The sequence below is a fragment of the Neocloeon triangulifer genome, unplaced genomic scaffold (genome assembly GCF_031216515.1).
Source record: "Neocloeon triangulifer isolate White Clay Creek 2 clone unplaced genomic scaffold, ASM3121651v1 ptg000014l, whole genome shotgun sequence".
NCBI classification, from domain to species: domain Eukaryota; kingdom Metazoa; phylum Arthropoda; class Insecta; order Ephemeroptera; family Baetidae; genus Neocloeon; species Neocloeon triangulifer.
The window spans coordinates 7239646-7253776 of record NW_026775556.1 but is presented as its reverse complement, the minus strand read 5'-3'; the positions used below and the strand labels follow the sequence as shown (position 1 = coordinate 7253776).

General features: G+C 37.9%; 4 protein-coding genes across 4 annotated transcripts; 2 read left to right on the top strand and 2 right to left on the bottom strand.

Moving 5' to 3' along the window:
• The first annotated feature begins 953 nt into the window (after positions 1-953).
• On the top strand, positions 954-2416 carry LOC132200218 (large ribosomal subunit protein uL16). Its single transcript, XM_059625514.1, has 5 exons — positions 954-1067; positions 1234-1264; positions 1623-1821; positions 1877-1983; positions 2034-2416. Exons 2-5 carry the CDS (start codon positions 1242-1244, stop codon positions 2362-2364), a joined length of 660 nt encoding a protein of 219 aa, XP_059481497.1. The 5' UTR covers positions 954-1067; positions 1234-1241; the 3' UTR covers positions 2365-2416.
• Positions 2417-2699: 283 nt separating this feature from the next.
• On the bottom strand, positions 2700-6092 carry LOC132200215 (probable E3 ubiquitin-protein ligase MGRN1). The gene is made up of 10 exons (XM_059625509.1): positions 5920-6092; positions 5585-5703; positions 5119-5366; positions 4880-5067; positions 4620-4774; positions 4309-4560; positions 4077-4252; positions 3929-4010; positions 3455-3874; positions 2700-3363 (listed from the first exon to the last, which is right to left on the bottom strand). Exons 1-10 carry the CDS (start codon positions 6005-6007, stop codon positions 3124-3126), a joined length of 1968 nt encoding a protein of 655 aa, XP_059481492.1. The 5' UTR covers positions 6008-6092; the 3' UTR covers positions 2700-3123.
• Positions 6093-6217: 125 nt separating this feature from the next.
• LOC132200212 (symplekin) lies at positions 6218-10782 on the top strand. Its single transcript, XM_059625489.1, has 20 exons — positions 6218-6308; positions 6359-6492; positions 6549-6976; positions 7032-7187; positions 7238-7386; positions 7448-7602; positions 7661-7885; positions 7940-8119; positions 8185-8406; positions 8471-8564; positions 8625-8841; positions 8891-9086; positions 9145-9386; positions 9448-9626; positions 9678-9838; positions 9896-10025; positions 10076-10263; positions 10333-10509; positions 10572-10619; positions 10672-10782. The coding sequence occupies exons 2-20, from the start codon at positions 6409-6411 to the stop codon at positions 10717-10719; spliced, it is 3279 nt and encodes a 1092-aa protein (XP_059481472.1). The 5' UTR covers positions 6218-6308; positions 6359-6408; the 3' UTR covers positions 10720-10782.
• Positions 10783-11468: 686 nt separating this feature from the next.
• Positions 11469-13878, bottom strand: LOC132200217 (brain-enriched guanylate kinase-associated protein). The gene is made up of 6 exons (XM_059625513.1): positions 13620-13878; positions 13091-13299; positions 12860-13034; positions 12717-12800; positions 12500-12659; positions 11469-12412 (listed from the first exon to the last, which is right to left on the bottom strand). The coding sequence occupies exons 1-6, from the start codon at positions 13647-13649 to the stop codon at positions 12015-12017; spliced, it is 1056 nt and encodes a 351-aa protein (XP_059481496.1). The 5' UTR covers positions 13650-13878; the 3' UTR covers positions 11469-12014.
• Between the last annotated feature and the right edge of the window lie 253 nt (positions 13879-14131).

The window sequence follows — 14131 nt, the reverse complement described above, 5'->3', positions numbered from 1 at the left end:
AACGTTTCCAAACATTTCTGAATGCAAAAGCTTCTCTCATGTCCTATTTCATTACAGCTCAAATTAATTTTTTAAGCCAATTTATATTTTTTATTATAAAGCTCTTTATTTGTCAGTAAATTAATAAAAAATATTAAAAAGTCCACACTCGAATTTATTTAAGTTATGTTGGCAATTTATTGATTGCTCGGCCTGATAATTCGAAAAAGATGCGCGCGAGCTGCGGAATAATACACATTTTACTACTTTGCATCGCGGAACGTGGATGTAACGCAAATAAGCGCAAATAAGTGAAGAATTTTCCGATTTATCTAATTGCAGGCAAAAATAAGGAATAGTACCAACGAAATTTCCCCAGTTACTAATATCCATATGTATTATGTATTTAATATATTATGCAATAAAATCCAAATAAATTCCCGCTGTTGTGGAATTGGAATATACTTATATTTTTAAAGAGAATGATATTATCATTTATAACTTATAACTCAATCTATCTACCGTGGATACCATTTGTAAAGGAAAAAGGAAAATTGGTTCATTGAGAATTATGAGGATTTTATTTTACTTTTTTCTTAAAAAAAAAAAATATAATTCAATCCATGATGTACAATTGTACATGTATACAGCGGTAAAAAAAATAGCTACATATTAATTTTAATTAAAAAAAAAAAAGGAAAAAATATTATTTAAGATTAAAGATAATTATAATAGAATTCATAAGCTTTTACCTTGTTCTTCTCAATTGTATTTAGCGTTTTGTTTTTAGTATCTCACGTGTTTCCCATAATAATTTGCAGTATTTGAAAAAAATATTTATTTTTTCTGATTTATCAATTATTATCCCATGTTACTCGTCTGTGTTCTTCATTAGCAGAATAAATAATCTGATTATAACAATTTGGAATTGGAACAAATAAACAGAAATAAGAAAATTAAGAAAATAAAGCGAAATAAAGTTTTAAGAAAGCATCACACGCTTTTCGCGGTCATTTTTTTATTCTAGACCGGTCTTCCGCAAGGTGTCTCTGCTGTCGATCGTTGCATTCCGCTCGCACATTGGAAAGGTACGTGTTCGGACATGTCAAAATTATTTACTAATTTTTATCTTTGATCATCCGCTAAATAACGTTTAATTTGGAAAAAAGAAACTATCCACATCATTCAATATATATTTTCCCCATATATTACCTTAATAGTTGATCCTTTGACGTAAGTTTTGATATTTTACAGGCGTCACCATGGGGCGACGTCCCGCTAGGTGGTGAGTACTGAATTCCTTTTATTAATTTGTTGCACTTTTCCCGTACCAGAATAGAATTTTTGAACAAAATCCTACAAAATTCCTGTTAGTAACATATTTTTGTATTCAAATTAGGACATGTTTACCATCATGAATAAAGAGCAGCCAGAATTTGCAGCATTTGTTTGTACATGAATGTTAGCTTCACATTCTCGCGCTGTCCCCTTTGTACATCTCCCATTATTTTAGGGCTACATATTTAGTATTATAGCTATTATTCGGTAAATAATTTTTATCAAAACCATCGTAGTTAAATGTACTTTCACTTCGTTCCTTAAAATTTTGTATTGCTTATTGAATTTTATTAATTTGTTTTCAGTTATCGCTACTGCAAAAACAAGCCTTATCCCAAGTCTCGGTTCTGTCGAGGTGTCCCTGACTCCAAGATCAGGATCTTCGACTTGGGCAGGAAGAAGGCTAGGGTAGAAGACTTCCCCCTGTGTGTGCATCTTGTGTCTGACGAGTATGAACAGCTGTCGTCCGAGGCCCTTGAGGCAGGACGCATTTGCTGCAACAAGGTTATTATTTTGCCAGCCTGATATGTAAAAGATTTTAATTTTCATTTTATATTAGTACTTGGTCAAGAACTGCGGCAAGGACCAGTTCCACATTCGCATGAGACTTCATCCCTTCCATGTGATCCGCATCAACAAGATGTTGTCCTGCGCCGGAGCTGATAGGTAATTTTATAGCAATAAAATTGTTCTCTTATTTATGAAACCTAATTCAGGCTTCAAACTGGAATGCGTGGTGCTTTTGGCAAGCCCCAGGGTACAGTTGCGCGTGTGAACATTGGCCAGCCCATCATGTCTGTGCGCTCAAGTGACCGTCATAAGGCTTCAGTCATCGAGGCTTTGAGGCGTGCCAAGTTCAAGTTCCCTGGTCGCCAGAAGATCTACATCTCGAAGAAGTGGGGATTCACCAAGTATGAGAAGGATGAGTATGAAGCCTTGAAGGAAGGTGGAAGGTTGGAGAATGATGGTTGCAACGTCAAGTACAGGCCCGAGCATGGCCCCCTTGATAGCTGGAAGAACTGGCAGAGGACACTTGCCGAAGCTTAGTTCTTATTTGTTATCAACCTTCCAATAAAGATCATTCTTTCGTGTAACTAAATCTTTTGTTCCTTATGTATATCCTACAGTTTAGTTAAGTGCACAATACAAGGAATTCAAATTTATTGAACAATCTAGAAAATCTATTTGATAATAATATCTGAAAATTTTATGAAAATGGACTACTAATTTTCAAACAATAATTGGCCAAGTTTCAAATCCTGAAAAATCTTCTTGGAAACGAAGCAGACTGCCTCAAAATTTAAATGCTATCAGTATAAAACAAGGGGTTGACGGCCATGCACTTCAACAACAATGACCTCTTGAAGTAGTTTGAAAATCAATTTTTTTAATTATAGTTAATCATCTTTTATTTGCATGCCTACAATTTTTGTAGAAGCTGTTATTTTTTAACATATAATACACAAGTTCAAAAAAAATCGGCATTGAACTTAATTTTAGTAAGGTACAAAAAAAATAAATGTACTTGTCTTTACTATGCAATCATTTTGAAAATAATAACTAATAACTCATTTTCCAGTTACATATAGATAGTATATAATATCAAATGCTGGGATGCTTGTAAATTACTCGGATCACACTGATTACTGTAATGCATATCATTTTTCAAGGGGTATTGCAGTTATTTGTAAAATCACATACATCTTGTGGATCTCAATCCGTACACAATAAGTCAAAATAATTGTTCTTTGAAGTTCAAAAAAAGAGGAAGCAGTGATATTACACAAATATCAGATCGAAGCTTCATCAAACCATGGCAATGTCATCGAGAGATTTGGACGACTCAGGAGGTTGGCTCGTAGCACCAGAAGTGGCCGCTCCACTAACAATTGCAATGGGAGGAAGTAGTTGACGGGTGGAACTGCTAGAGCTGAAACTGTCACCACTGGACCTGTGACTCGTAGCGGCACTAAGAGGCGTTCCTGGAGTCCTGATAGGTGTGTTACCAGCAGAAATTGCAGGTGCCACAGATCGAGAATTTTCAGGCTGTAAAACCAATTATTCAAACGTTACTTTTTAAAAATTATTCCATATTAATTAAACTGAAAAAAAAATCAAACATTTGAAATCAAAATACCTTTTCGTCACGATTGAAGCTAGAGTTCTTTTCTTCTGTTCCATAATACTCTGTATCATCAGCAGCGGTTGTTCCATGGGCTGTATGTACAGCTGGATGGCAAGCATTGAGTGCACCTCTTGGTGGCTTGTCTCCCCTAGGGCTTTGGACAGGACTCGAGCACACGATGGGGTCAGTGCTAGTACTGGCATCCAGCAACGGAGAGAGCTTCTCAGCTTCGCTGTCCGCTTCATTTTCTGAGTGCTCTCCAGCCTCCCTCTTCTCATTCACAACTCTGACCCTGTCCCTGACCTTGAGACCCTTTTCCCTTCGTGAAGGCCTCTTGGCAGACGAGGTCGTAGTTGGTGAAGTGGCTTTACGAGTCTCTTTTGATTCTTGTCCAAGGTCTTTATCACGACTGGGCAAACTAGTCATACGAAACTAAACACAAACTAGTTAGAAAAATAATAAAAATCAGTGGATCGGATCCATTACTTCGGTAGCAGGCCCATCTGATGATGGGCTGAGTTTATCTTTGAGGTCACCAGATCTTGAGGTCTGTAGCTCTGAATTTGATCTGTAAGTTTCACATTTTTTGGCTTAAAATTTCTTTTCGCAGAATTAAATTACTTCCGGTACATACTTGCTCAACGCATCTACAGCTTGGGTGGCTGAAGAATTTTCAGCTTCACCAGCCGCAGCTCTTTCCCTCTTTGAAAGCAGAGGTGGGTGCGAGGGTCGAATGGTCTGCACGGGACCGTTCAGCGCCTCAATAAGAGAAACCGCCTCATATCCGGCTGGAACTGCTCCAAGTGAGCTCTGAATTTAAAATTGTATAACTATCATAATAAAATTGGCTATCTTAACAATTCTACCTCGTTGTTACCAGCCACTGCTGATGCAATCGGAAGAGTTTGATTGTTTGTCTTTTGCAAAGCCCTTATTTGCAAGAGTGCTCGAAAAGGCGCCCTGCAGATGGGGCAGTTGTTGGCCTGGTATCTCAGTGAGTCTGCACAGTTGTTGCACAGGCATAAATGGCGGCAGGGCAAGATCAGAGTGTCTCGCCCGTCGCACATGCAAATCACACACTCACTTCCGTTGTCTTCCGTATCAGTGTCAATTGAACCCTGAATAAGGAAAAATTAAATAAAAACTACTGCCTCAGATACAAAAATACTTTCCCAACCTTATTTTCGTTGTTCTTATTCTCAATGCCATAGATTTCTTGCAGTAAATAGCACAGTCCATCCACATAGAGCTTCTGCTTGAGAGCTCTCAGCCCAAAAGTTCCATCAGGGTGTCTATCGATGACTGCAATAGTTGTGTGTGACTGGCGTGGCTCTAAAATTTAATGTTTTTAAATCATGTGACACTTGATTTTTTTTAATTATTAAGTATTTTTTAAGTCAGTACATCAGAAGAAACTTGTTAAATTTAAAAATTTACCATCAGCGGGCTCTTCAGCAACACAATGGATTGCCACAGGACAAATTTCTCGCTCCATGTTGTAGCTGAGCTGGTCCTCAGTTAAAACGGAAGGGTTAAATGAGTGAGAAGGTTGGCAAAAGGTCTGGCCAGACCCTTTCTTGTAATGGAAAGTCTCCGAAGTCAAAGTTGGATTGCTGGATACATAACTGAAATTTACACAATCAAATTAGATTTTTGACAGTGAAACAAAAACTTACGTTGCGCCCATGGGGGTTACCTCCTCTTGGCACAAATAAAAAATCGTAATTGCACATCTACAATCGCAGTCAAAGGTGAACTCAACGGTGAATCTACTAGAGTCCTCACTCTTAGGGTCCTGTGCAGTCCCCTTAGCCATGTTGTCTGCGGAGCCAATTCTGACAAACCTGAGAGACTCTTTTCTGATGTTGATTAAGCTTTTCAGAGTCTTGGTCGGCTCGGCAGCTTGAGGAGGTGGATATGGAAACTGAGATATTGGAAAATATTTTAGTTTTTGTTTAATTTCAATTAATGTGGATAGTATATATAAAAAATAATTTAATTTCAAGAAAAACTGCTGGAAAAATTAGGCAGAATATTTCTATATTAAACACGACTTGAAAAAATTGTCAACCTGGATTAATTTTCCAAACTTCATCTGAATCAAAATTATAATGAGATATGTACTCATGTAAATCAACTTACAGGTGTTGGTTTATTGCCCAGGAAATTCAGATCAGAATTTTCTCCAAACAAATAGGCTTCGGGCTGCGGTGTGTCAAACCTCTCACCACCCATGATAAAGTGACATCCGAAATAATTTCCTATAAGTTTAGTAACGGTAAATATAAACAAAGGGCACGTATGTTAGTATAATTTTAAATTTTTATTTTGACATCAATATGGATGAGTTCATGTATGGGGCAAAGTTGCCCTCAGTTTTTGAACCCAATAAACAAATTTCTTAAACTAATGTGAATGAAATCTCTGCGAGCTGATTTTGAGTGCAAAATCTGACAATTAAGCACTGATTTATGTACCTGATCGTGGAGGGTATTTGTAGGCATGGTTAGAGGAAACGTCTACTTCCTCGGGTCCGGCGTTCTGTCGGCTTGCAAAAGAGCCCATTTTTATGAGCTTCTTTGAGCAAAGTTGTGCGAAATTTTGAAAATTTCACTGGGCAACATTTGACAGGCCTCTCCACCCTGCCATCTTGGAATTCTTAAATTACAGTTATATTGGGCAACAGCTCGATAACCGGTATTTACCATCTCGTTTTAACATTTAAATTTGAAGAAAACCGGCGAGGAAAAATAATTAACCGGTTATGTGCAAAACAAAACAACAGAAAGAATTTTTCTTCTTTTCCACTTCTTGTGTTTTGTTTTTTGTTTACAAACTACAAACACAGACCAGAAATCATACACGAGTAGCTCAAATTTAAGTATTTTCCAAGCCAATCGTACATTTTTCATATAGGCGTAGGCGATTTTGATGACCTAGAAATAAAAACAAAAGGTTCAGGCAAAATGGCAAGCGATGGCGATGCTCGAAGGAGCACCGCCGCTCAATATTTTGCTGAAGATGATGACGAAGGTGGTTCCGAAAACAGGGTATGCCGGCTTCTATTTATAAAGCGACGTTTTCAGATTAATATCAAAATTTTTAGATTGTTAACCTGCTCAACGAAGCCATGATGGGCGATGAAAAGGTGAAAGTGGATAACTTGCGAAAAGTGCAAGAAATTGCTATCAACCTATCACCCAGTTTGCTCGACAATTTTCTGGACGAGATCTTAGCTTTCCAGCGAGACCGTAACTCAGATGCTCGCAAGATTATCGTGGGTTTTATTGAGGAAGTGAGCAAAAAAGAGCCAGACGTACTGCCTCGCCTCTGCAATTCCCTTCTGGCATTATTAAACGACGAGTCAGTCCAAGTTCAGAAAAGGGCAGTGCAATCTGCATCCCAAGTTTACAAGGCTACACTCATGTGGATTTCCAAGGCAAAAACGGTGTCCGAATCACACGACAAAACTTGGCAGCAGATGATTCAAATCAGAAACATGATCTCAGACATGGTTGATCATGACAATGATGGGTACATTTTGAGCTTTTTATGCTGAAATAAACTTACCAACTTAATTGATTTCTAGTATTCGAACTCAGGCTGTCAAATTTTTGGAGATGATTGTTTTGCTTCAAACCTATGTGGAGGCAGACAGTGTGAGAAAACCTAATGATTTTTCTCTGGATGATGTGCCGATGGCCCTGAAAATTGCAAAACGACGGAGACTAGAAGATGAAGCTGTGTATAAAACTCTATCCAGAAAATTTGTCTGTATTAATTTGTAACTTTTAGTGCTACGCTGGAGCACATAATTAAATTCCACGGCTCAGCTCACATAAGCAGTGTTAACCTAATGGCTTGCATGGGAACTTTGACATTGATTGCTAAAATGCGGCCACAGTATATGGCAAAAGTTATTATTGCTTTTGAAACTCTGCACAGTAAGCCCTGCTGCAGTCATTTATTATTTAAGACACTGGTTTTTATTGTGTAAATTTTTAGCTAATCTTCCGCCTACATTATCAAAATCCCAAGTAAGTTCTGTGAGAAAGCACCTTAAACTGCAGCTGCTCAACTTGCTGAAGCACCCTGCAGCTTTTGAGATGTTGTCAAATATCACAACACTTTTAATGGATTTGGGTGCAACCCAGAGTGAAGTAATTATCAGTTCTATTTTCTTTGTCAAATAATTCAATATAAATTAATATTTTGCAGATTGCGAAGAATTCTCCCAAGCCTGACGAGGTTCGTAAAAGACAAAAAAAGCTTGATGCTCAGCTACCCCCTCTTAAGAAGCCCAAACTCGAAGTCCCAGACGTGTCTACGGCTATTGATAATACAAAACCGTCATTGAGTAGTTCAGACATTGATCGGCTGGAAGGTTTTATTGCAGATAGGTTAGGTCCTGACATGGCGGCACAGCTTGTTATGCAAGCAATGGTAAATTTCTAAACAAATCAATCTTATCATATTTCATGGTTATTTTTCCTACAGAAATTTTTGCCAGAAAAGATGCCTAACACCTTCAGTTCAACGTACACCCCTATTGCTGCTGCTGGGACTCACGGTCAAATCAAACATGTTGCAAGACTGATGGCAACTCAGCTTGCATCTGCTGGTTTTGGGCCGGACTGCACAAGAGCCTCCGCAGCTTTGACTTCTGTTTTTAACAAGGTTTTTTTGTGTACCTTGTTAGCTAATTTAAAGAAATATAATTTTTGTTTTCTCTTAAATTTCAGAAATTACTTGAAGATGATGATGAAGACGATGATATTGTAATTCCAATGGACGCTGAGCCTAGCAAACCAATGGAGGCTCCAATTCCAGTGCCAGCCCCTGTGCCAGTGAAAATTGCCAAAATTCCTAAGATCAAGAATCTAAAACTGGCAGAAATCACAAAGCCACTCTCGTCAAAGGCAAGAAACAAAATGGTTCAAATGGCTGTCCAGAGAATTCTTAAGGTGAAAACTGAAAACTTTGTTTTCTTCACAATTCTAAATTTTACAAATCATGTGTATCTTTCAGGCCGATAATGATGCTGTTTTGGGAGGGGCAATGGTTACAAGATGCAAAATTCTAACTAGCCTTGCCTCCCAGTTTCCTGCAGATGTCAGAGATGGTAAACTAGTTTTTTTATGCAAGTTGCATTGGTTTCTAATTGTGTTATTATTTCTATCAGAAATTTACAATTACATAATTGAGGATGTGAGTGACCACTGCGATTTGGCACTGCAATGGCTCTATGAAGAGTACAGCTATATGCAAGGCTTTAATAGGAGCAACAGCCTGCTTAGGAAACAGAATGCTGAGGCTCCTGAGGAGAACTACAATAAATTACTGTGTGGAATAATCAATACACTAATTTCGCCCGAACAACCCGTCAAAGATCACGAAACGTAACCAATTTGCTTTAAGATGAATTTATATTTAATTGGATTGACATAGGTTGATGTGGAGGATTTATCTTGAGAGTCCGACTATAACCGACGACGCAGTTGAAATTCTCAAGGCACAATGTGGAAATGAGGATAGCGCTCCGTCGTGCATCGATTTGCTAGAGCATTTGGTCACCAAGCGCCCTCCCAAACAACTGCTTTTCCTCAACTGCCTGCTACTGTACACGGCCCATGAAAGCACTTTGGTAAAAATGTTTTGTAGTGTTCACATAATTATACTAAATCAGAAATTTTGATTGTTAGATTCGAACGAGAGCTATCCAAGCTGTTTACGATCTTTATGAAAAAGGTGTTCAATGCAAGGTTATTGAAGACTATGCAATCTTCTATCTTGGATTCTTGCGTTTGGCACACCCACCCGAGGTCATCTTTGGGGAAGACAGAGGTCGACCTGTAACAGTTAAAGATTGGAATGAGAATTGTGTCAAAGCTTGTCTTTATTTGTACTTGTCTTTGCTTCCTCTCAACGAAAGCATGATCCACGAGTATGAAAACCATTTCAATGTCATTGGCAATCAAGAATAATGATTTCATCTTTACTTTTAGGTTGGCGAAAATTTATGTGCAAACAGTAGCGGATGTGAAAAGAACAATCCTGAGACTGCTTGAACAACCCATCAGAGGCATGGGAATGGAATCGCCTCAGCTTCTGAAGTTGGTCGAAGAGTGTCCAAAAGGCGCCGAAACTCTGGTCACCAGGGTCATTCACATTTTAACAGAAAAAAGTACCTAAAAATATTTATTGAAATCCTCTTTAACATTAATTTAAAATATAGGTCCGCCAAGTACGGAACTTGTCAATCGTGTGCGAGACTTGTATCACTCTCGAGTGTCAGATGTTCGTTTCTTGATTCCGGTTTTGAATGGGCTGACAAAGAAGGAGGTGATTGGGGCCCTGCCAAAACTTATCAGTTTGAATCCTGTTGTAGTCAAAGAGGTACAATCTTGCTAATGGAAGAGTTCATAAAAAAAAAATCAAATCAATCTATATTAGGTTTTTAACCGTCTGCTGGGTACTCATTCTGAGGGCTCTAGTTACACTTCACCGCTGACTCCAGCAGAACTTTTAATTGCTCTGCACAACATTGACACGACCAAAGCAGATATGAAAACAATCATGAAAGGTTAATAGTCGTCTCAAACTTAATTAATTGCATTAATTGTTTTCCTTTAGCCACGTCTCTGTGCTTTGCGGAACAACAAGCGTACACCCAAGAAGTCCTGGCGGTGGTCATGCAAAGTTTAATGGAGCAAAGTCCACTGCCAACCCTGTTCATGCGAACTGTCATTCAGTCACTGGCTCTTTACCCTCGACTGATTGGCTTCATCATGAATATCTTGCAGCGACTTATTCAGAAACAAGTACTAGCAATCAATCGTAGTTCATAGTACTCTAAAGAAAATAATACATTTTAATTTTCTTTATCACAGGTTTGGAAGCAAAAGAAAGTTTGGGAAGGGTTTGTTAAGTGCTGCCAGCGAACAAAGCCCCAGAGTTTCCAGGTTCTACTTCAACTTCCCATATTGCAGCTCGAGGATGTTTTTAACATCTGCCCAGACTTGAAGAAACCTCTTTTAGAGCATGTTCAAAGTCTTACCGATAACCAGGCAATTAGAAAATGATTTTTATTTGTGAATTTTCAATAAAATTAATTGTACACGTATTTCAGAAAATGCATGTACCACCAGGTGTGATGGAAGTGCTTACCGGAATTAAGGTAGAGTTAAAATTACAATAAAGAAATTTTATTCAGATTGCCATAATTTCAGATGGAGGTAGATCCTGCAAATCAGCCAGGTCCACCAGGTGATGAGTAGAGCTTGGTAAACGCATAGCCTCATTAAATAAACTTAACGCATATTCATCTGATTTGTTTTATTTGTGAGCATTGCACATTATTTCTGGGCAGAACTTAAACAATATTTCCACACAGAGCACAAGAATAGTTAATTCAATCAGTTAAAAGCTTCATGAAATAATGTATGTACGGGAAAATCTTTAAATCTCGTAAAATAAAAGTCATATAAGTAATAAAACTTGTTGGCAAGGTTTAACAAAAAGGTCAGATTGAATTGATTTAAAAAAAAATGACAAGTCCTGATTTAAACACAAATGATCTTATAGTTTGCTAATAAAAGCCAATCATTGATTCCTGATTTAGAAAACAAGCTAACAGATAAGCAAGGTGATTAAATAGTCTATCATATCATTATCAAGGCTGAAAACTCGTTACTGAAAATACTTTTGGTCCAGATTCTACTTTTATCGGTTTAGAGTATGCACATTGAGATAAGTTATATCCATGTTATATCAAAATAGAAAATTGAATCAGGCAATCAAGGGTTTTTAGCTATTATTGCTGATTCGAATGCATGCACTTTTTGTTTTTGATTATACATAGATAGGCTATAGTATAGTTTTTTCCATGTACTATAAAGGAAACATGTAACATCCAAAAAGACAAAAATAGAATGGCTGAACTCATCTAACAGCAGTACATCTGTAAAGTGTGAATTCATTTGGTAGTCTAACACGCTAGACACAGTGTTGAATAATATTTTATTTATATATGTCCTTCGTGAATAGCGTTTCAATGCTATAGCTAATCTCGTCATTATGCAGCAAATATTGACATATATCATTCTGCTTAAATAATTTATCAAACATCACCCTGATCATTGTTGCTAATTTTCATATTAAAACTTAGCTAATTCAGAATTATGGAGGTAACCGTGTTTTTAATTTGTATCATAAAATTTAAAACAACACGGCTATTTTTATATTGGAGCACCAATTGCTAAAGTGAGCAAACACTTAGGCCAAATTATTTCTAAATTGAATAAAAAAACCATTTTATACTTGACAAATCTTTGTAATCTCACTTGGTGTGAAAAACTGCTTAGCAGAACACTTCTAGCCCCTTAATTAAATTAAAAATCAAATCGAAATCTTTATATCAAATAACCAAAAATATGAATATTGTGAACAAATTAAGAGAAGCACCGAAGGGCTAGAGAGATTGGCCTGTAATTGCGATTGATTATTTTGGTCCTGCTCTCCCTGGAGGTTACGACTAGACATAAAACCAACCTCCTTCCGTTTTCAATTTAAATTATATGTCCGTCTCCGTCTCGGACATGTCCCCAAGGCCCCGTTGGCTTTCACCTGACGAAGTGGAGTTGTTTCTTCCTCTCGGGCTGTGGACCAGCACAGCACTGCGACAGCTCGAACCAAGCATGGGATTGTGCGGTGAGCGGTAGCCAACCATGTTGTCGAGCAGAATGTTGCTGTGATTGGCGGGCAGCACAGTCACTGAAACGTGGTCAGACGTTTGCGTTGCTACATCCCGACTCCTCGTGTCCATAAGAGTGGGACACCGACACGACTCACAGTGCTGCAGTAGGCTCCTTTCTCTCTCCCGCTCTTCGAGAACTTTGGCCATGATTGCCGCAGAGACTATGTCAACTGGCTGCTCTTCAGGGTCGCTAAAATTTGCAGATCCATTGCTCTCTAAAAAATTTTATCGATTGTTATACAACTCGAATAGAATTATAAAAAAAAAATGTTTCTAAATTTCTAATAAATGTTTCAATTCACCTCCTTTGTTGACAGAATAAACCATGGCTGTTGGTGGGAAAGTGGGAATGGGAACTTTGATAACCTTAGGCTCGGGCCTATTCTGAGGAACGTTTCCACCTCCATTTGGTCGCTTGCTATTTACATAGGTTTTAACTTTCTGTTGAATGTCAGAGGGTAACTAGATATTGTGGTTTGATTAATACAAGGGAAACAAGGCATAGGTGATAGAATTTACCGAGTCAAATTTTTGAGGCATAAAATTCCCTGGCTTGCATTGCAAGAGTTGAATTGTTAAATTTACATCATTTCTGTATCTTTCCTGAAAATTTAAATAAAATTGGTTAGATTTTGTTTAAAAAAAAAACTAAATACAAATACATTTTCAGTCTTAAGTCTTGAGGTCTTTATCCTTTCTTCACTCAGTGACCTTGTTGTCGTGCCCAATTCCCTTGACAACACACTCTTTTCCGTCTCGAATTTGTCTACTATCCTTAAAAGTTTGTCTTCAAGCCCTTGGTTTACTTTTTGCAGCTTCTTGTGCGCTTCGTACAACCTTTAGAAAAGTAAAAAAATAAAAATGAGCTTAAAATGTCCAAACTGGATTTCAACCTGTTGTATTTGTCCTGCCAAATCGCCACTTCCTCCATCATTGCGACCACTTCTCCGTCAGGATATTTATCAGCTTCTGACAAGAAATTTGTCTCCATTTTGACAATGTGATGTTCTTTCTCAAGAAGTCGTTGTTGCAGGTTCTCGATTTCTACGTGCAAGTGCAGGGACGTGTTGTCATTACAGCCTTCGCACCGACACCCGCATTCCTGAAGAAAATAATAAATTTAGTAAAAACTGTAATTGATGGCGGTCCTTTGTCTACGTTGACACTGACGCTACGTGTGTTGTGTGTCATTGAAAGAAGCATATAATTATAACCTTGAGACTAAACAAAACTATTAAATTGCTGAGGGAAACTGGATACATACAAACAAAACAACAACATTTAAAATTAGCAGAGTGAAAATTTACGCCATCATAAAACAATATATACAACGTATGTATTTGAATTTTGAATGCAAATTTTAGGCCGCTGCTGTTTCCCTCCAAAGATAAAAGGAGAAATAATAATGATAAAATGACCTACTTTACATGTCCGTCTGATATTGTAGGCCATATCATGCTCGCACTGGCTGCGAGGCGGAACACGCTGCGATCGTATTTCAGACACTTTTTCCACTTCCCTGCGGTCCAGACTCCCTTCAGACACTTGACATGCTCATCAAGACAGTGGCAACTGTGGAAAAACGACGGTTCTGTGCGTTAGGTGACGTGGAAAATAAAAATCGTGGTAACAGAAGTCGCGTCTCCAAAATTGTCAAATGAAACAGCTGGAGAATCGGGATTGGCGACTGTGCTGCCACTGTAGTGGCCATGCGGCCACGCCCGCATCGCATAATGTAAATTATGCATTGTGCTAGTCAATGCAGTCCAACGTGTTGCATACGTCGTTGCAGTATAAAGTTCCTGGGCGTTTTGAACACGCAGTTTTATAACTTAATATAATTTAAATGATTTTCATTAGTATTTTACATTTTTATTTGTCGGAACCAAAATTTTTGCTCTTATTTGATTTAATATTTTATATTACATCTATTG